Raw genomic sequence first — 21,276 nt, 5'->3', positions numbered from 1 at the left:
CATATTATGTTTCTTCTGCATCTTCCACAGACTTTGTTATATAGAATAAGCCTAACATAAAACAGGTGACACATGACACAAAGATCAATGTGATCAGCAAACACTCACCTATCTTGAGTGCTTGGCAAGTTAGCCACTGTAGTGACAGAAGAAAGCAGGTAATGAATTGTACAGTAATGAAGTAAGCATTTAATTCAATTTCCTCACTTAAAAGTTTTAGATATGAGAAAACTGAAATAATTTAGAAGCCTATGCTGTAAAGTCCTGTCTAAGCTCTCTCTGGAAATTCAGAATTAAATGAAGTTAATGAATCATACTCCTTGGTAGCTAGCTGTGCAATGATGCGACACTTTTCAAATCAAAATGCCAGCATGGAAGGCTTAAGGGCATGACCCTCAAGCAGCATCAAATGCTAAAATAAATCAATGTTCCATAAAGGAAGGTTTATTCTTGTTGCCAATCAGGGAAGATGCAGCCCTATTAATGCTTACCTCTGTCACCCTGCAAACCCTTCTGAAGGTTAAATAGTGCTAAACGGTTACTGAAAATTAGCAAGAAACTGTAATCCATCTAGAAACACAAAGCACTTCTCTTCGAAGCTCTTAACATGAACCAGTCATCTGTACACTAGGGCCAGAGCAAGACAGTCACGTAGCTGAACGAATATCTGAAAATGAGGCAGAGAAGGTGTCTTAAGGGTGTTTGTACAGAGCCTCAGCATAATGTAGAAAATTAAGAACAGGGAAGGGCTGGGAAAATGAGACTACTACTTTTCCTCTGACTAAAAAAGCAATCAAACCATCAATAGCATGAGACAAAAACTCCATCACAGCTCTCCAGAACACGGCTACAAAAGCTAAGCAAGGTTTGCTGGTTAGCAAGTAGTTTTCAGTGAATAGCTCCCACTACCTAGGGCCAGTAAATGGTATAAAAAAAGGGAATACATTAATTCTGTTTTGCACTTACTTTGTATTTGATATCTTAATAGCAGTTTTGCCCTTAACTAGGCATTCTTTTAATGGATACACACACACACACACACACACACACACACACACACACACACACACTATTTGTAGTGTTGTTGTTTCTGTTTTTGCTTTTGAGGCAGTATTTCATTATGTATTCTCCCACCTAACCTTTCAAGTGCTAGGAGTATAGACACAGGCCACCATACCCAGGTACATTTTGTTTCCTGTGTCTTACTAATAATTGTAGTGCAACTGTGTAGGTAAAAAAATGTTCTTTAGATTAGCCCAAACAGAGCCGTGCAAATGTTCTAACAGCACACAATAACACCAGCCAACTTCAATAGCTAAACCACTGCTAGAACAGATGCAACCTCTTTGAGCTAGTTGACTCAACTTTATTTCTGCATGGCTTACTTCTCTAACCCTATATGGCTAAGGTGATATTTCCTCTGGAGGAGTATTGACTCCTGTCCTGAAGGGATATTGGGAATTATTTCACTAGCCTATCCCAAAGCTCAGGCTGAAGAAACAAAGCTATGTACAGAAGGAAAATAAATCCAATGTGCCTACTAAAAGTCACACTGAATGTAAGAGATAGTGAAGTGGAGTGAGAGAAATGCTGGATGATTATCACTAGAGTTTTTGTTTTAAAGAAGAGATCCTTAGCTTGAAAAAATTCAGATATTTTCCAAATAAAAATAAACAAGTAACATAATCAAACACCAAGTCAGAAATATATTTTCAGCATTTATAATTCAATTATTTATTGATTTTAATTATTCTTTTAATCATACTATATGCTACATTATATTCCAATAACTTATCTTGCAACTTTTAATCAAGCTATTGAGTCATATTTTGATCAACATTTGAGTATCATTTTGGCTGTCAGGTTGACAGTATTGACAATAACCTTTACAAATTAAGAAATCAACACCAATAATGTTCTCATCCCATTTGTGATGTAAATGTGAGATCTGCTCCATGTAAAATCATGGAGAAGAAAAACTTTTGTTCTGCTTTGCATTGTGTTGCTTTGATAAGACACTGGCTGAAATCAGCTTGGGGAGGAAAGGGGTTTATTTCAGCTTACAACTCCCAGGTCACAATCTATCTCTGAGGGAAGTCAGGGCAAGAACCTGGAAGTGGGAACTGAAGCAGAGACCACTGTGAAATAATGCTTATTGACTTGCTCATCCTGGTTTGCTTGGCTAGCTTTCTTATAAAGCATAGGGGTGGTACCACCCACAGTGGGCTATACCCTACTACATCCATAACAAACTAAAACCCCACAGATAAGCCCACAGGAACTCCTCAATTGAGAGTTCCTCTTCCCGGGAATGTCTAGGCTTGTATCAAGAGGACAAAAACTATGATGAGTCTATTTACTTTGTTAAATAAATGCATATATATATATATATATATATATATATATATATATATATATAACAATTGCTGGATACAGTGGTGCACTCCTATAATCTCAGCACTAAAGGAGGCAGAGGCAGGAGGATTTCTGTGAGTTTGAAGCCAGCCTGGTCTATGAAGTGCGTACAGGACAGCCAAGGATACACAGAGAAACCCTGCCTTAAAAAAACATACATACATATATAAATACATACATACATACATAAGAAAACACAATTTACTACAATTTCAAGATGATTTTAACAAGGCAATTTTCAATAAAGTATGAACTGTCTTTTAAAAGCCAACAGGTAAGCATTACTGTAAAAAGAACTATCTTCTACAACCAAGAAAATATTTCATACCTTTAACTCTCTAAGTCTATACCACAGGCTTCCCAATCACAGTGAATTACAGAACAGATTTTCTTTCCAAAGCATGTACTGCAGAACCTAGAGGCTTTATGCAACATCACACATTTCTAGGAATACTTCCTTAACCTATCATATGGCCGATATAATGTTTCAACTCAATTCCTCAGTCAGGCAATGTGATCTGATATCACACCCATGGATAGGACTGTTGTACTTAACAATAATTACAAAATCAAAGCTACTTTCCTGGGGTATGCTACTCTTCAATTCCTAACCTGTGCTTCTTCTGTGCTCTGCTCATAAAGGGCCTACGTTCTTCCTGAACCCAAATCCACCCACACTGCACAGGTGGATGCAAACCCGCACACAACCTCAACTCCTCCCTTAAGAGCTGAAATTCAACTTTGAAATCACAGGGAAAATACAATTTCTCCAGAAGAGACTTCACAGAAACAGCTTCCACTGTTACTTTACATGGTAGAGGTTGAACATGATGGCTCATGCCTGAAACTCTCCAGCACTTGGAAGGTTGAGGCACGATGATCAGCAAAATCTTTATGACAGACTGATCAACACAGTCACAGGTTCTAGAATACCATGTCTCAAAAGTAAACTAAATTAAAATAAAACTCAATTAAACTAAAGGAAATGGAACAAAATGAGTGTGGTAGTTTGAAAGAAAATGGTCCCGATAGGCCCAAGGGAGTGGCACTATTAGGAAGTATGGCCTTGTTGAAGTGGGTGTGGTCTTGCTGGAAGACATGCATCTCTAGGGACGAGGCTTTGAGGTCTCAGAAGCTCAAGCCAGTTCTCTTCCTGCTGCCTAAGGATCATGATGTAGAACTCTCAGGTCCTTCTCCAGCACTGAATCTGCCTATAGGCCACCATGCTTCCATTATGATGATAATGAGCTAAACCTCTGAACTGTAGGCAAGCCCCAATTAAATGTTTTCCTTGATGAGAGTTGCCTTGGTCATGGTATCTCCTCAGGGAAAACAAACAAAACTAAAACAGTAAGCTAAATGTCTTACTTATCATGGAAAATCATCCTGCTTAAGGTCTATATCCTACTACTAGAATAGCACAATGAAGGTGGACCCTGTGTGCTCTACAGCCCTACATTCAGCCTGATACCTGGTGCTTCAGAAATATCTCCTAAACTCTAAATGAGGAAGCAGGCCATGAACTGTAAGATTTGCTGTCTCTTCCAGGATCTATCCACATTAAAATGAAATGTGTCAGGGCTGGGATATAGCTCAGTGGTCATCACAGTGTCGATGTGAAATGTCCCTCATAGACTTTTGTATTTAAAACCTGTTGGAGCTGCTGTGAAATGTCCTGGAGACCATGGCAGGCAGGGTCTGGCTGCAGGGTGTGCTTGCCAGACAGCAAGCTGGTCCTACTTCCCCACCTCCAATCCAGCTGCTTCTGCTGTTGGCCTGCTCATCTTTGAGCAAACCATCCTACCACCAACAGGGACAAAACCTCTCAGGCTACTATGCCTTCTTCAACATGACAGATAGTTACCTATGAATCGTGGCTCAAAATAAACCTGTCTTGCAGCTTTCAAAATCCTAGAATCATGCTTAAAGGGGTAAATGCCATAAAGATGCATGACATGGTTTGTAATTATGTTGGCACTATGAAAGGCACCTTGCTTTAAAGAGTCAACAAAAGAATGCTGCTATCCAGACACATGGTAAGGGACCCTTGAAGGAGACTATAATCAGTCATATTGTATCATGTTTCAAGACTGTGATACGAGATTTCGAATATCCAAATAGAATGGAATGGTAAATGTTTTAGATGATGGATGACTTAAAGAGCCTGAGTTAATCATGATATAATATATAAATGTAGCAACATGTCACACGTTACACCATAAAGATGTATGATTATCAACTGTCAATTAAAAACAAAAACAAAACCCTTAGAACAACCATTCCATTAATCATCTAGTAGCCAGACTATAAAAATTAATAAAAGCAACAATCCTTTAAAATGTCACCAAGCGAAAACTGTCCATTACTCAAATCTCTGTATGACTAAGACCAGAAACCAAAACAGTGGCTTTGGTAGGACAGCATGCCACTAAAGTCATAATGCTTTATGAAAATATGTTCAAGAAAAAGACTGATGAATGAAAATAAGTATGACAATGAACATACATATCCAGCTATCTTTTACAGAGGTTCCCTGGTGGATCAGCTCTTTGTCTATAGATCTGAGCCTGCTGGGTCAAGGCTCATGGGCATGGATGCACAGGGTTTAAGGATACAGATAGAACTGCTTGTTGGCAGGTACATCATGATGTAAGGTCCTCCTCTTACATGGGTATGGTTCCCTGATCGCAGGTGAGCATCTATATATATAACAGAATGCTTCTTGCCCCCTAAATCTCTCAGGAAGTCATGACATCGTGGTTCTAGGAGACAGGAGTCCCAGTTGCAGTCTGCCCATCCTTCCAGAAGCACAATCCTGGAACACTTCCTGGGAGCAGATAGTCAATCATATGCCAGATATTAAAAAATGGGTAAAAACAACAAAACCACCCATTTTCTTAAGATAATGTGACTTTCTCTTCATCTCCATAGACTGCAGGGAGAAGGTTTCATCATATCCAGGAATCTTAATTATCGAACAAGTTTATTGTGACCTACCAAGCACTGACCTCAATTACCAAACATATTGAATCTACATCCTTGTTTCTATATTAGGTCTTTGTTTTCTTAAAGCCAGAAATGGCTTCAAAAATAAAGCAAAATTGATATATGGTTGTCATAACTTACTATCTGATTGAACAGTTATAGCTGCTATTATGAAAAGAATGACATCACTAAGGCAAGATTTTGCTCTAGAAGCAGATCACCAAAATTGCCAAAATCACCAAGAAAAAAATAGGAGAACTGAAAGTAAAGGGAGTCAGCCATTGCACATAGTAGCTTCTGTATCCCATGAAATAAAAGGAATCTACCCCTGCACACAGCAGGTCAGCTTTTCCAGGGTCTGCAATGAAGAAAGGCCACCAAAGCCCACGCTAAGTCAGCTTCTGGACCATGCCATGGGCAAAGGGAGTTAAGCAAACCATTGCACACTGCAGTCAACATCAGCACCCTGTGACTTTCCAATTACAAATACTTCAGAGTTCCCTAGAAATGGCAGACTTGCTTTTTGAGTTGGAGAAAGGGAGGTAGCTGAATTTGAGAGGTGTGAAGTGGTGAAACCGTTCCAAAATTCCAGTTTTCCTGGCAATGACTTAGTGGAGCATAAGCTCAACATATGAAACAGCCTCATGAAAATATACAAAGGGTTTTTTAAGGCGTGAGTTGGAAAAACACACCCTGGTGGATGATGACTTCCTACTGGCGAAACACATACATGTAACTGTGACTTTCACCGAGACTTTTAAAAAATGTCCATCACAAAAGTGAGCATACTTCATACTGAATTGGAAGCAGGATTGCTCCTCTGAAATTTACCCTTGGAGAAAATTTCAAATCAAGCTTTTAACAGCCATATGCCTTCTTTTTACTGTCAAGTCAACTACTACAGTAAAAACAACGTTAAGTCACATTCAGATGCTGAGGGTTGAGGGTTATGAGATAGCATACCAACATTGCAACATTTGACTCTCCCCATAAGGTGGCCCAGAGGCTTAAGAAAGTAGGCTGCTCACTTCAGCTCTCTGACCTAAGCCTGAGACTAACAGCAGCAATTACAATTCAAAAGTCCAGCTTTTGCACTATAATTACTGAGGGGGTGGGGATGGCAAGCATGAATTATTCATGTCACATATGCCCCATACCTTTTCAGGATGAAAGAGACAAACTGGCAGAAAATGAGCTAACAGATCTCTTATGGCCATAAAGTTTGTCACCTGCTTCTCCCAGCTGCCATGAGGACAATACTCTTCCATTTTCTTGCCCTTCTACAGTGAGCAAGCCCATTGTGAATCAGCCCTTATTCTCTGGAATTAGGTGTTTAGCAAATTATGAAAGCAAGAGGTCAAGGTCTGCTCCGTGTTACAAGAAGTGGCCCACTACTAAAGTTGGGGTGTGGAGGGACTGGGAGCACCCTACAAGGAGGGACTAACTTCTTCCTTATGTACATGCTTCTGACATGCTGTTCCACTGTTGGGGGCCAGGATGGCTGCAATTGTTCAGGAAAAGTCTATCACCTTTTTAAGTGTATCACTTTTACATCTTTTTCCTCCGGCAGTTGTGATTCCTAAAAAAAAAGCCTATTATTCTTTGAATGATTTAATATGCTTATATTTGTACTTTAAGTGAACAGTGGGGAAAACCAGAGCTCATATTTAACAGTTGATAAACAGTTCATCTGCGCTTGTAGGAATCAAGGACCCTGCCTCTTGCTTTTCTTTCTCTCCCCATTCCTTTAAGGAGCAGAGACTGGAACAGGGCTGGCACTCAAAGCCACTAACTAGCATGGAGAGGTTTCTGCTTTGTTTAATTCTGAAAGTAAGGAGATAGCCTTTTGCAGGCTATGTTCCACCCTGGGGTGTGCCAGGAGCCTCGGGGGGTGAGAGGGTGCCAAATGCCCAATTACAAATCCAAGCCTTAAATCCTCTCCACTTTTAAAACAGTTGGAAGGAAAAGCCTAAGAGCAGATGTGCCACTTTACTACAGGGCCAGCTTCTGGGGCTCAGGACAGGGTCTTCAGTCAGGGCTGCAGGGGCGGACTCAGCGGCAGCAGCCTGAGAGATAAACAGACCTGAGGGGCATGGAAAACAGAACACACGCTTCATGAAGTCAGCCTTTGGCACCCAAACCCGGTGTTTGTTGCTGGGTTTGGCTATTGTTTTGTTTTCTCCTCCAAATAAATTGCAATTAAGTTACCAGCTGACTTGAATATAAGCCATCCCTTCTGATGTGAAATGTTAAAGCTGACAAGCCTGAGAAATCTTCCTGACCAAGGGAAAGAATTGTGCTCCCTAAACACAATGTCAAAGAAGCTATCAAATTAAAAAAAAAAAAAAAAAAAAAAAAAAAAAAACTAAATAAATACTTTAGAGGTTATAGTAAACAATCAAGGAGGAGGGGAAGGGGGAAGATGAAGAAAAAGAAGAAGAAAGAAGAGAGCAGAAACAGAGGAAGGAACAGTGCGTCCATGAAGTTTGCTTTCTGCATACCTTTTCAAATTTTGTCAACAATTCTCGTAAGCCGAAGTTCAGACCAATCATCGTCCGGGAGCCCTTGAAGCCTACATCTTCCTGGCAAACTTTCTTCAGACAACAGCGTCCAACTTCTAAAACCCGTGTCTTTTCTAGCTATACTTTCAATTCCTGTGTAAAATCCTTCACAATCCTTGCCCTTGAGCGGCGGCCCTTGAGCATCGGCAGCTTGCGCTGGGACATTTTAGCCACCCCACCTTGGGTCTGTTTTTGGGTTTTTTTTTTTTTTTTTTTTCTTTTTCTTTTTTTCACGGACTTCGGAGCTCAGCAGGCAGAGACCTGTTTCTGTGCTTTCTCGTAGCTGTGTTCCACGAGGCTGGCATGGTTTCCCTTTTGCCCTGGGAAGCCGGGATCTCTTTCTGTTTGCCTCACTAACGACCTGCAGGCCGCCACTGCTCTCTCCTGAGCCCAGGCTTAGAGTTTGGTCTCAATTACACACAGCAGAAAGGAAGGGGGGAAAGCTATAGCCTGAAAACTTGCAAGAGAGAAGGAAGGGGAAAAAAAGCCAAGCATTACCAACTTCCTCCATTCAAGACTGCCTTCAAAAAGAAAAAAAAAAAAAAATCTGGGTAAAGAGCCAGTTTTCAAACAGCACGACTTATGTAGAGTTTCAATAAGCAGGAATGTGTTTCTAGCTGAAGAAACCCCAAAAAACCTGAGACAGGAGACCACAGTTCCCACTGTTCCAGACAGCGGCAGCACAGTTGCTATGGTGACCAGCAAAGCTAGTTTCACTCCTTCCCCACTTCAGCTCAGCCTAAGGGATTGAGCTGTCAGTGCCGCTGAGCTAAGTTAAAGTTTTAAAAGTTGCCTTGCTTGAGTCCGGAGCGGAGGAAAGGTCCTCCGATAAATCCCATGATGCCTCCGCAGGGCAGGGTGTGCAGCTGCTCGGAGGGAGACTGAAGCAGCTCCAGCGACTCCCAGACCTGATCTGACAGCACTGTGGCAATTGACTCTCCTCAGCCCTTGTTTATTATTTTAATCAGCATCCTCCCTTTCCCCCACCCCTCACCCAGCTTGACTGAAGCTTACTCCCACTTCCTGGAGGCCTCCCTGCCCCAAACTTCAGTACAGTATCCTTTACATTGTCTCAGTCTTGAATAGACCCCAGGATCCATATTCCCCTTGGGAGCCCACCCATGAAAAGAAAAGGGAGTGGGTGTGCCACAGAATACAAGCCACAAAAGAAAACAGGCTTGATTAATTCCATTATTTGTTCAAAGGAAATAAAAAGGGGCTGTAAAGGCAGAATGATGAGGGAAATACTTTTTAAAGTTCTTTGATCCTATTAAAAAGTCACTCAGTCTGTTTTCATAGGGAGAATTTGATACTGGCACAAAACGAGAGAAAATATTCTAATTTTGACCACCAGTGACACTGAACTTACTCTCTACTGTGGTTGTCACTCAAGAAGCACAGTTTCAGGTGTGATGACATTAGAGGGAAAAGTTCAAAACAGACCATACCTTTCTTTGTACTGATCACAGCCATGCTAGCGTTTTGCTTTTTTGGCTTTACATAACTATTTAGCATAGCAATAAAAGCTAAGAATGGCAGGAATGTCCATTGGAAGCATCTTTCTCTAGCCATGTGGAGGATTTTACCATAAATAGTCAGTGTCTTAATGGTGACACACCACAAACAGAATGATGTTAATATAATGAAGTTTACTTTTTACATCAAGTCAACAGCAAAAGTAGGACACAAAAATCAGAGTATCCTTACCCACATAACTACTTAACCATCTTGAGTATCTAAGCTGTTAGCACCCACTTAAACCTATGAGGAAAGAGATTCCTTTTCACATAGAAGAGCAAGAACCCACCAGGCATGAGCAGCTATCCCTGTTACATTTCTGATTTGCAAGCCTTTTTTCTTCCAACTTATTTTTACATCAATATTTTGATAGCATGTGTTTTACATATGTCTGTTTATACAAAATTTAACAAGCCTTTAAAATATTTTCACTATTTATTCATAAAAATCTACATGTCCCCCCAGGGGCAAAATGGCTTTATGGGATTTCCAATGCACCAGGTTCAGAAGGATAAATACATAGTCTTGATTTCAGAAACTCTCGACTCTCTCTAACCGTTATTCAGAAAAAAAAAAGAAAAAAGTGAATCAATCTATAATGTGGCAAAAAACAAACCTGATAAGAGCAGAGCACCAACATTCAGAAACCTAGCAGACTCATTCTCAGGAACTGGTTTAGCCCTGAAACCAGGTCTGCCAGGGCTCAGGCCACATGCTGAGATCTTTGAACAGCAGCAAATAAACTTTTTACATAAATTCAAGACAAAAGAAACAACCAACACTGTCAGCACCACCACTACCACACACAAAAATAAATAAATAAATAAATAAGTAAATGAGAGAAAGAAAAAAAAGAACAATCTCTCTCAGCTGGGCAAACTTCCAGCTACCACCCAGAGTGCTGCAGGACATGAGCTGACGTGTGCAAACACGCCGCTCCCCATGCACATAGCTTAAGAGGGAGCTGCGAAGACTCCACCGAGCAACAGACAATGGGACAGCAGAAGCAGGCTCTTACATTTGAAAGGTTTTTATACCAAGCCAAAGAACACAATGCTGTTAGCAGTGCCTCAGATATCCTGAATACAACATTTTTATGTGTTGTATTCGGCACATGGTGGGGAAGTGTGGGGAGGGAGGGGGAGCTGTCCTATCAGCTTTACAGTAGAATATCCCAAACCTACTGCTTCTGGACCAATGCCCATTCTATGAAGTGCCATCCTCTGCCAGCAAAGGCAGGGTATACTGAGATAGAGCTCTCTTTACATTGGTCAAAAACTATCAAAGTTGTGGGTAAACCTAGGTATGATGGCAAAGCAGACAAAGGTTATTAGTACAAACCAGGGGAATCTATATTCAAATTAACCACTCAAAAGGAAGTGGAATCACAGATAAGACATTAAATTCTTCTTCTTAAGATTTTTCTTCATTTTATTTTTAATTATACGCCTATGTGCAGGTATGTGCGTGAGCGTGCAGGTGCCAAAAAGTCTAGTTGAAAGCAGTGAATCTGCCTGCTGGGATTACAACAGGTTGTGAGCCACCTGACCTCAATGCTGAGAACTGAACACGAGTCCTTGGAAGAGCAATATGAATACTTAATGTCCAGGTCATCCCTCTAGTAGAAATCTTTGAATTATTTACTTTAATTACATGCTCTAATCACACTACACCTGAAATGTTATGTTTGCTTGTTCATTTATTTGGTGCTAGTCAAGCAAATCCAGGGCCTTAACTATGCTAGGTAAGTGCTCGACCATTCAGCTACCTCTCCAGCATGTAAATTAGAGCTTGGAAATAAGACATTAAAGTAAGACTTCTAAAATCTAAATGTAGTGAGTTGCTTCCTATGTATTGGTAACAACATTTTCTGTTTAAATCCAGTTCATAAAATACTGCCTTTGTTATACATACCCCCCCTTTTTTACAGCAAGCTTTTCTTTGATACATTATCTTCTGTAAATCCTATAAGTCCTATAGAAGCCTCTAGCGAAATTAAAAAGTCACCAGAGAGACAACAAATTGGATGGTGGAATTTGAAGCAGTTGACATTTTTTCAGTTTAAACTGAATTGCTCACTAATAAATAATAAATAAATAAATAAATTGCTCACTAATCCCCAAGACTGGGAAAACATTCAACACTCCTGGTCCCAATCACAGATCAACCTGAGTACCCCAGCAATCTGTAGCTAAGTAAGTCATGTCTCAGACAGAGGCACACAGTCCCACAAGAAAGTAAAGGAAGGCTCTAGACCATGGAGAAACACAGGAAAATCCAAGCTATAAAAACCAAATCCAAATTACCCAATTTAAACCACATTCCAATGTCAAGATGAAAAGATCTGTATGGCTTTTGCATGAACTTCCAAAGACTAGGCTAAGAAACATTCCATATTTTAAAACTGTGTTACCTATAACTTGCTAAAATATAACTTCCTTGTACTCTAATGAAAGCAACAAGAAATTATCTAGGGTTAACTTAAAGAGAAGCTTTCTCAGGAAACAAAAATGATATTTCCCCTACAGTGAATCTTAAGCTTTCCTTCCCTCTAAATACCCAGTTCACATTTTTAAAAATGTAATGATAAAGTATGTTTCTGCATAAAACCTAACAGATTTCTCCTGATAGTGGCCATTACAAAAGACACAAAGGAAATAAAGACATTTTAGGAGCTTGTAAAGCAAAGCATATGGAGGTCAAGAGGTGACCACAGATAAATCTGTATATGGTGGCTGACTCACTCATTACCAAAAAAAACAGCTTCGGGCATGGACAAGAATGCTTTGCCTCCTTAAGCCCATTCTGACTCAAGGAAAGACTCTCTTTACTTCTCATGAAGCAAATAACCTCATTTTTCCTGTTCAAAATCCTGCTAACTTGAGGTCAGAACTCAAAAAAAAAAAAAAAAAGTTCCACTTCAGTAATCATGATGGGAGATATCTACTCAGTGTCTCCTACCACTGTGGTTCCATTAGGAAATGCTACCCAATCCATTACAGCGCTCCAGTTCACATGGGCCAGCAGTGTAGCCTGCCAGATGCAAGCTATTTAAGGTAATATACAGCCCCAAAGGGCAGAAAGGTCAACCAAGAGATGGAGGCCGGAGCCCCCTGATAAAAAGGGTAAAACCCACTTTCATTCCAGGAAGCCCCAAACATAAGACTGTACACAAGGTCTTATTTATAACATGCACCTTTAATAAGTGCCATATCTATTTTGATGATATTAAGGGTAGGTATTGGGAAATTTTTAAAAAATACCAGTCATAAGAAAAGAATTTCATACTTTATTTATTCCCATGGTACATTGGCCAGAAGATTTTAACAGTGACGTGAAAAGTCACAAAGAGCTTTCCCCCTACCCTCAGGATAGCTGGTGGGTGGGGAAGGGGTTGAGGGACAGGCAAGCCAGCTGATCCCATTCTGAATTAGCCAGCCAGGTGCAGGGGTCAGCTTTCCACAACCCTCTTAATGTTTAAGGATTCAGAGCGCAGTTTATTGGGTGACTCAAAATAATGCCAAGACAAGTTAGTGTCCCCAAACTATATCCTTCCTGAAAACAATGCAGCATCAGGCAAGAGTGACCTGGCCCCAGGCAGCCAGTGCGAGCACAGAGGAGATGTGGCCGTGTGACACGGAGCTTTAGGAAGAAGGTTCTGGAAGGTTTTCTAAATGTTTAATAAAGTTTTGTTTGCTAGCTTTGCGGGACTGCCCAGATTTAGGAAATAAAAGCCAAAATTTAAAACAAAATCTTAACTAGTAGCAATGAAAAGTGTCAGAATTACACATGGAGTTTTCGCTCACAAACACCACGTGCTTGTCTTAGAAGGGCATTTGTTCCTGCACTCTGAACATATACTTAAGGAACTGAACACACGGCGAATACAGGAAAAGGTCAGACAAACCCCCAGGAGATCAGCTCAACGTCTGCTGTAGGAGCCCCTGGCTGATGGAATCATAACTGACTTACTGCTTTCCTACCACCTCCCTGCTTTAGAACTTCCTGGGATCTTTGTAAAGATCCCACAGGTCTATTTCAAATTCCTGAGCGCGGTATCCTTCACTCACAGCAGCCATATTCCGTCTGTAATTTTCCACAGAAAGCACACACATGGCGCCCCCAAAATACACACACAATAATTTTCTCTTTTGCTTTATCTGTATCCCACCCACCCTCTGACTGACACATTGTGTCTTTACCTCACTGTTTTCTATGGGTGCTCTGGGCATTGAGTTTTGCATTATGTCTTTGTTTCTTCCACTGACCACAAGCAGGGAATCCAGGCCATGTGTGATGCAACTCATTAGAAAATCATGGGCTGATTAGAGAGGGAAGAATTCCTATGCCTGATAGAGGTAGGCTAAACCATCCCATTTCCTGAAGATTGCTTGAATCTGGATGCAAAGGATAATTTTAAATACTTATGACCTTTAACATAGAAATCCTTTTCACAGGAATTCACAAACATGTGCCTAAGAATGCTCAATAAGCCCTATTTAACACTGAAAGCTGAAACCAATCTAAATGTCTTTCAACAGGAAATGAGTAAAGAAATTATGGCAGATTCACATAGTAAGAGGCTATAGAAAAGTAGATGATGCTAGCTCAAATAAATAAGTATCTAATACACATATAGAAATAAGCCATATGGATGGCCCCAACAGGGAGGTGATAAAGCTTTGTGTTGGAATAATCTATGGCAATTCTGAAATGATCTTTTATGGGTATCACTCAGAGAAAAATGTATAGATGAAAACTGATAGATGAGATTTATTTTAAATCTCTCCTGCTTAAATTGAATTTTTTTTTTACTATATCATGTATTACACTTTTCACATAAAATGAAGTCCACTAGAAAATTCCCAAGTAAAATGTGTTTATCTTTTCAGGTAGATATCTATCCCACAAATGGGATTTGACATTATATTTGACAGTTAGTGACCCACACACAATCATTTTTTTTGTCCCTGAAAGTCTCTGAAGTTTTAAACTGCCAGATGGTCCACCGTTCTAACAAATCAGCCCTCAATAAAATGGGCTTCAGCTGAACAGGGTTAGCAAATGGTAAACTTTTCTAAAGGACATGAGAACAAAGCTCTTTTGTTCTGAAAAGTTATTCTGTAACCAGCAACTCCTGCTTATTTAAATAATAACTGTGTCTAAGTAGGCACTATATCATTCTAGTTGCCCTTTTCAAGGAGACCAGTACTTCATTACCATCTAATATGAGATACTATGTGTTATGCATAGTATCATTGTGTCTGGGTGAGGGGAGGTGATATGCTCCACTGAGGCATCACTTCACCACTCCAGGACCGCTCACTCCTGTAGTCCAAGTTTGCAAAGAAGGAAGAGCCAAGGTCTGCCAGTCCCCTCAAATGCAGGTTACCTGAAAACAGCAGTGTCGTTTATGATCAAAGTTATCTTAGTAAAAAGAAAATATCATGAACCGTGCTTGTCTTGTGAGGCAGCAGGGCCTTTGATGTGCTATGAAGACTACTATTAACAAAAGTACTGAAAGAAATGTACTACGACATAGTCAGCAGTCATCTGATGTCATACTGGAGCTAGAGAGGGTAGTGTATTTGTCACTTCTGCCTCTATATAAGAAACTTCCAGAGCAAGGGTTTGAAGGCATGGTTTACATCAAGAATTTGATCAGGACAATGTTTTAACTTTAGAATATGACGGTTATATTGGAACCTGCCACAGAGGGCCTCTGAAAGCCTCTGCAGTGCAGACTATCAAAGCAGATGCTGAGCGTGATGGCCAACTGATGGACAGAGTGAATGGAATTTTATGTAAGAAGTGGGAAATAGTAAGAGCTGGAGAGGACAGGAACTCCACAAGGAGAGCAACAGAACCAGAAAATTTGAACACAGGGAACTTCCCAGAGACTCATACTCCAACCAAGGACTATCCGTGGAGATAACCTAGAACCCTGACAATGCAGCCACTTTTGAGAACTGATAGACTAAGATCAGAAAGAAGGAGAGGAGGACCTCCCCTATCAGTGGACCTGGGGAGGGGCATGCATGCAGAAAGGGGGGGAGGGTGGGACTGAGAGGGAAGGAGGGAGGGGCTTATGGGGGATACAAATGAATAAAGTGTAATTAATAAAAAAAAAGAATATGACGGTTATAAAGTAAACAGCCTTTTAAAAATAACACATTGAATCTAGTATTCATCCACTTTCAATTAAAAACCATAATTATGGAAGATCATGTAATGTTGCTACTGTGCAAAACCTTTTAAGACTATTATTTAGGGTGCCAATATAAGTAGCAATAAACTTGAAGTGTCATTGTTTAATTTATGCTGCAGCTTTAGCAAAGTTAGAACTTTGCTAGTCATATTGATCACTAGACTTACCTGAATGTTAAGGTACAAAACCCAAGTATGCAGCCATTGATACAGTCTACTATTACTCGGCAGATTCCATTCACATTATCAAGGATGCTACAAAAAACATATAATACTGAAAAGTATAAAACCAATTTAGAAAACTTGAGTGCAATCTAAATGTGACTGTGAAAAAATACACTGTGAGAAATAGTTCTTTATTTACTTCACTGCAGTTACATCATGCTCTCCAAACTTATTCCCATTCCCAAGCCACCAGCTGCTCCTCTTCAGCTGTGGTGTCTCCACTCTTGCTTGCCTTACAGTGAACACAACATACTCTCTACACACAGGACAACAGATTAAGATTATAAGAACATCAGCACTTAGACCAGTGGTTTTCCACCTTTTAATGCTGCGACCCTTTAATACAGTTCCTCATGTTGTGGTGAGCCCCAAACATAAAATTATTTTTTATTGCTAATTCATAACTGCAATTTTGCTACTGTTATAAATAGTAATATAAATATCTGATATGTAACTATCAAATGGTTCACAACCCACAGGCTGAGAACCACTGACTTAGACGACAATTTTCTTACTATAATCACAGGGTCACAGGCTTCTATTAGGACAGTTGGAAAAGTGACCAGAAAACTTAGTAATTATGAGACACTGAAGCTGAAGTTATATTTGACGTAGATACCTCATTTGTATTATTTCATCCCAGCCCTAATATACATTATCTCTCATGAGATCAATAAAAAAGTATAATATTCATTTTATTTCAGACACTAATCTGTTTATATAAGCCTGCAGCCTTTGCCTGGGCCTTGATTTTTGTGTGTAGAGTGTCCCTGTGACACTTGAGCAAACACTTTTATCACAAAAGTCGTTCACTGGGATCATATAACTTCTCATTAGTGGCAACAAAAAAAAAAAATCATTTAAAGTTGAATAGATTTAGTTACAGGATAACCAAAACGTTCCTACAATACCATGCAACACTAGGAGTGGCTACACTGGGTGTTGAAGGAACCAGGGTTCTCTTAAGTTTTCATACATTTTTAGGATATTATAGAAACTCTTATTTTGAGAAGCCAAGTATGTCATACTTTCAATATCGCTCTCTGCACATTTTTACCACAGTGCTTACAATTTAGTAGGAGTAACTATTATTGGAAAAAATTTAAAAATAAACAGATTACATAAAAGTTTATTACTGATTACAAATTATTAAAAAGTAATATTAAGTAATAAAATATTTATCACAGCAGTAAAGCCATTCCTAAAATAACAACACAGTTTCTTTGCTGATGTGTCCCTGAGAGATTCGCAGGCTCTCAACCATAGCAGACAGACTGACTGGATTACTAAATCAATATCATACATACTTACTATCTCTATATTATCTAGAAATACATTCTAAAACTTTAAAACAGCTTGAAATGGTCAAACAGAACACCTACATTCAAACAAGAATCAAAATATCTGTTGGCATTTTTTAAATCTATCTTATTGGGTCCTTTAATCTACCACCCTTCTCCACCCAATCCCTTCCAATACCCAAACACTAGGAGAGACAGAAGGTTAGAGGGGAAAAAGGCGGAGACCCTCTATAGACTACTTCCTTCTGATTAGGTATGTAGAGTTCCTAGAGGCAAGTCCAATCTTCTTGATCAGAATATCTAGCAGCCTAGCAAACCAGCAATCTAGCAATAGCAAATACAGCAGCAGCAGCAGCAAGACTATCAGCCACCATAAATCCCCTTGGGGCTCTCCCATTTATATCCTCTCTAGACTCCCCAGAATTAAACTATCTGAGCTGGTGGAGACCATGTCCCTGCTAGTACACAAGGCAAATTATAATCACCTGCTACAAAGCAACATCCTATCCCACACCTGGGATTAAAACAATCAAAACTATCACTACAAATATCCTTAAATTTTAAATATTTTATTGTGGGGTGTGTGTGTGTGTGTGTGTGTGTGTGTGTGTGTGTATGTGTGTGTGTGTGTGTGTAAGGATTTGTGCACATGAATGCAGAATCCCCACGGAGCTGGAGTTATGGGCAGTTTTGAGCCATCTGACACAGATGCTGGGAAGTGAGCAAGTGTTCTCTTTCAGTTCATCAGCCTCTTAGTCATCCATCTTGTCAGCCCGTTTTAATGTTTGACAGCATCATTTCTTTCCGTTCTCTCTCACCTTCTAACAGGATCACTTTATAGCATCATTCCTGCCCCAAGCGAAAGCCTCAAATAATTTTCTATACCTGACCATCATGATAAACTAAATGAAATTCTCCTCAAAGGCTACTTTAATGAAAAAAAAAGTTACTTCTTTCCCATGATCCTCTGTTTCCTTGAATATAAAACTAGCATGTGAGTGGTGAATTTAGAACGAAAATTAACCATAATATTTTTTTAAGAAAAAATATACAAACTGCAATGAACTGGCAAACTGTGTTTTAGTCTTTGGACAACAGAATGGCAATTAATAATAGAAAGATAAGGAAAATGAGGAGGAATGGGGAGGAAGGTGAGAACAAAGGCGGAGGATGCCGAGGGAGAGGATGGGGAGCTTGCGCTTTGCTCACAGCATTAAAATTCAACCAGCTCCCCAATGGACAGTTCACCACACCCAAACCTAAAACTACTGAAACTGGACACTGCGCTGTCCAATAGGACTTGCTATGATGTGAAACATTCTAGACTATTGGTATTTCCACAGCAAGTTCTATAGCCACTGATCCCTTGAAAGATGGCTACTGTGGTGAAGGAACTAAACTTCTGCTTAACTTAAATTTCAGTGTTAGATAGAGAAATACATGCAGCTAGTGGCTCTTTAATTAGAAAAGATGGCTTGGACTGAGGATATAACTTGATGACAGAGGCCTTCACCAGCCTGCACAAGGGATGCCCAAAGCTCTGCAAAGGAAAGGGAAAGGGGCAGGATTGGAAGCTGGTATTTGAGCTTCTGCACAGCCAGACACAGTTTCTTCCCAACACTCTCAACTGTGCAGTCTTTGGAACTTTCCCTAATATACACACTCTACCCTTTTCTCCATTGGTAGCATTCTCTTCTCTTAAATGACAGCTTCCCAATGTTTCCTGTCTATTCTAACTTTATCCAGTTGTGAGGTCCAAGTCGATTCCCGCCCTCTGCACAAAGCTTCACCCTCTAACTTTCTTTCTGCAGCTGATTACTGGAGTCCATCTTCTCCACTGTGCTACTGTCCCCTATTGGTTCATATGGAGCCTGATTTGGTTGCCAGGTTATTTTATCTATTTGCTTCTACTGTCTCTCTAACAATAAGCTGAGTCAAGTTCCTTGGGAAAAGAAGAAAAAAGTTATATTAATCTGTCCCTCAAGTGGGCTGTAGAATGCTAAAAGATAACCAAGTAACTTTTTTTCCAAGAGAAAAACAATTAGAATATTAACATTACACACACATGGTTGACTAAAACATTTATGAGATTACATATTAATCAACTAGTTCAAGTCTCAAACAAAAAAATTCTAGAGGTTGGCTTTGCCTTTTCAAAGGGGGATGTCAAGTTATACTAAGGTTGCTAAGGATTCTTACTCACAAATTTCACCCAAGAAAGAGATTGTCAGTCTGCTATGATCCACTCTGATTTGACTTTATGTCAGAGAAGCCTAATTGAACTGTATTTTTAAAGTCATATTTTTAATTTAAAAGAAAGTGCTGCCCCCTCATGAAATGAGGTAGAAGATTTGTCAATTGGCTGACAGCTGAGTAAACACTACAAAGTTAAATTTTAACATTAGGAGAAAAAAAGTTTATCACAAAGTTACATGTGTTTCCCCTGGGGTCTCTCCATCCTGTTCCTGGTCAATGTTTTAACCAAATGAGGACTGAGTTTAATTGAAAAATGATGAGTGGGTTGGTATGTTTTCCCTATGACAAGGATGGAAGGTTCAGGATGGAGAATTGGAGGTGAGGACTTATAATACAGAAGGGGACAAGGGCAACAAAGATCAGTTGATATCAACATGGCAAATCTCCAGGCAACACCCTGAATACAACTTTGGAGAAAATTAAACCTGTCTCTGTTCTTTCTAATCATTTACCTACACAGTGAATATTCCATAACACACAAATCTGCCTAGAGCCATGCTGAGATATAGCAAAACAGCAGAGGGGAATCAGTAGACCAGTGTGTTACATGCCAAGTGCCACAAACAAGCAGTATGCTCTATGTACACTGAATAGCTGAAATATATGCCATCTCTTTTTTAGGCAATTACTATATGTATAACATGGATATATATATATATATATAGTAATTTTTTGTGCGAGTTTACATTTGAACTATGAAAGTATATGAAAAACTATTCACTGCAAGATTTCATAAAGAACAAATTCATATATCAGGTAATGGCTACTATAAATTCCACAGGCTTTAAGAATCCAGTTAAATATATCAGAGTACTTAAAATTTCCTTAAATTGGGCATGGTACTCTAGATCACTGTGGGTGGGCCTAGGCCATCTAAGAAAGGTAGCTGAGAAAGCCAGAGGAAGCGAGACAGTAAGCAGCGATGTCCCTGCTTCATTCAGTTCAATAATTCCAGATTTCTTCCTTGAGGTTCCTTCCCACTTTGGTGTCCCTAGATGATGGACAGTGTCATGGAAGTGTAAGATGAAATGACCTACCCACACCCCATCTCATGCCCACAAGTTTCTTTTAGTCAACTCAATGTTTTCTCACAACAGAGATGCAAACTAGACCAGCCACCTTGCACATTTCTCTAACACTGGCACAAAAGGGTAATTCACAAACCTGTATCATTTACACATCACATTGGGACACACTTGAAATAGTCACCATTTATGTTTAATATTAGGAACAGGTGTGTGCCTGTTTTAGAAGCCTTTAAAAGTTCACAGCTGTTTAATGTGACTTTCAGCACTCTAAGGGAATTGTCTATGTAAAAGTAATCTTTAAGGAACTTCTTTGTCATGCAGAAAATCTTTTGTCAAATTAAAAATCACCCTCTGGTATATTTGTTTTCCCAATTTGAATCTTTGTGTGTGAGAAGTTTTATTTAGAAAAAAATAATACTTCTATACGGTTACTATGGCAGAGGATAAAGGAGCATTGTGATAGTTAAGAGAAAAAGGGCCTTAAGAGAGAGCATGAAGCTTGTATCTGGTTAATTCGGTGTATTTTGGAGCAGCTTACTTAAAAAACAAAAATAAAATGGGAAAATGGCAATTCCTCTGACATACGATTCTAAGTCACTTCTCTGTTCAAATAGCAGACAGCAAGGGGAACCCAGCAACATCTCAATGAGCTGAGACGTAAAAGGAAGAAAATTAACCAAAACACGATTTTAAATATTTTACATGAAACTTTCTGGGACCTAGGCACACACTCGCACACGCATGCGAGCACGCGCACGCACGCACACACGCGCGCGCGCA

The 21,276-nt window shown here is 39.7% G+C and overlaps 1 protein-coding gene across 4 annotated transcripts in view; it reads right to left on the bottom strand.

Annotated features, from left to right (window-relative positions):
* The window catches only part of Utrn (utrophin), a 538,848-nt gene that overhangs the window by 176,982 nt on the left and 340,590 nt on the right, over positions 1-21,276 (bottom strand). Inside the window, exon 1 of one of the 4 annotated variants that reach the window (XM_055627737.1) lies at positions 7,902-8,124. The exons of the other annotated variants lie outside the window; for them this stretch is intronic. Within the exon in view, the coding sequence (XP_055483712.1) occupies positions 7,902-7,952 (51 nt within the window). The 5' untranslated portion in view covers positions 7,953-8,124. Of the gene's footprint in view, positions 1-7,901; positions 8,125-21,276 lie in introns of those variants that run through there. 4 annotated transcript variants of the gene reach the window in all.

This window comes from Psammomys obesus, unplaced genomic scaffold (assembly GCF_907164565.1).
Source record: "Psammomys obesus unplaced genomic scaffold, mPsaObe1.curated_primary_1811, whole genome shotgun sequence".
Classification (NCBI taxonomy): Eukaryota; Metazoa; Chordata; class Mammalia; order Rodentia; family Muridae; genus Psammomys; species Psammomys obesus.
Note: the sequence above shows the minus strand (reverse complement) of the source record. Positions and strands in the feature narration are given on the sequence as shown.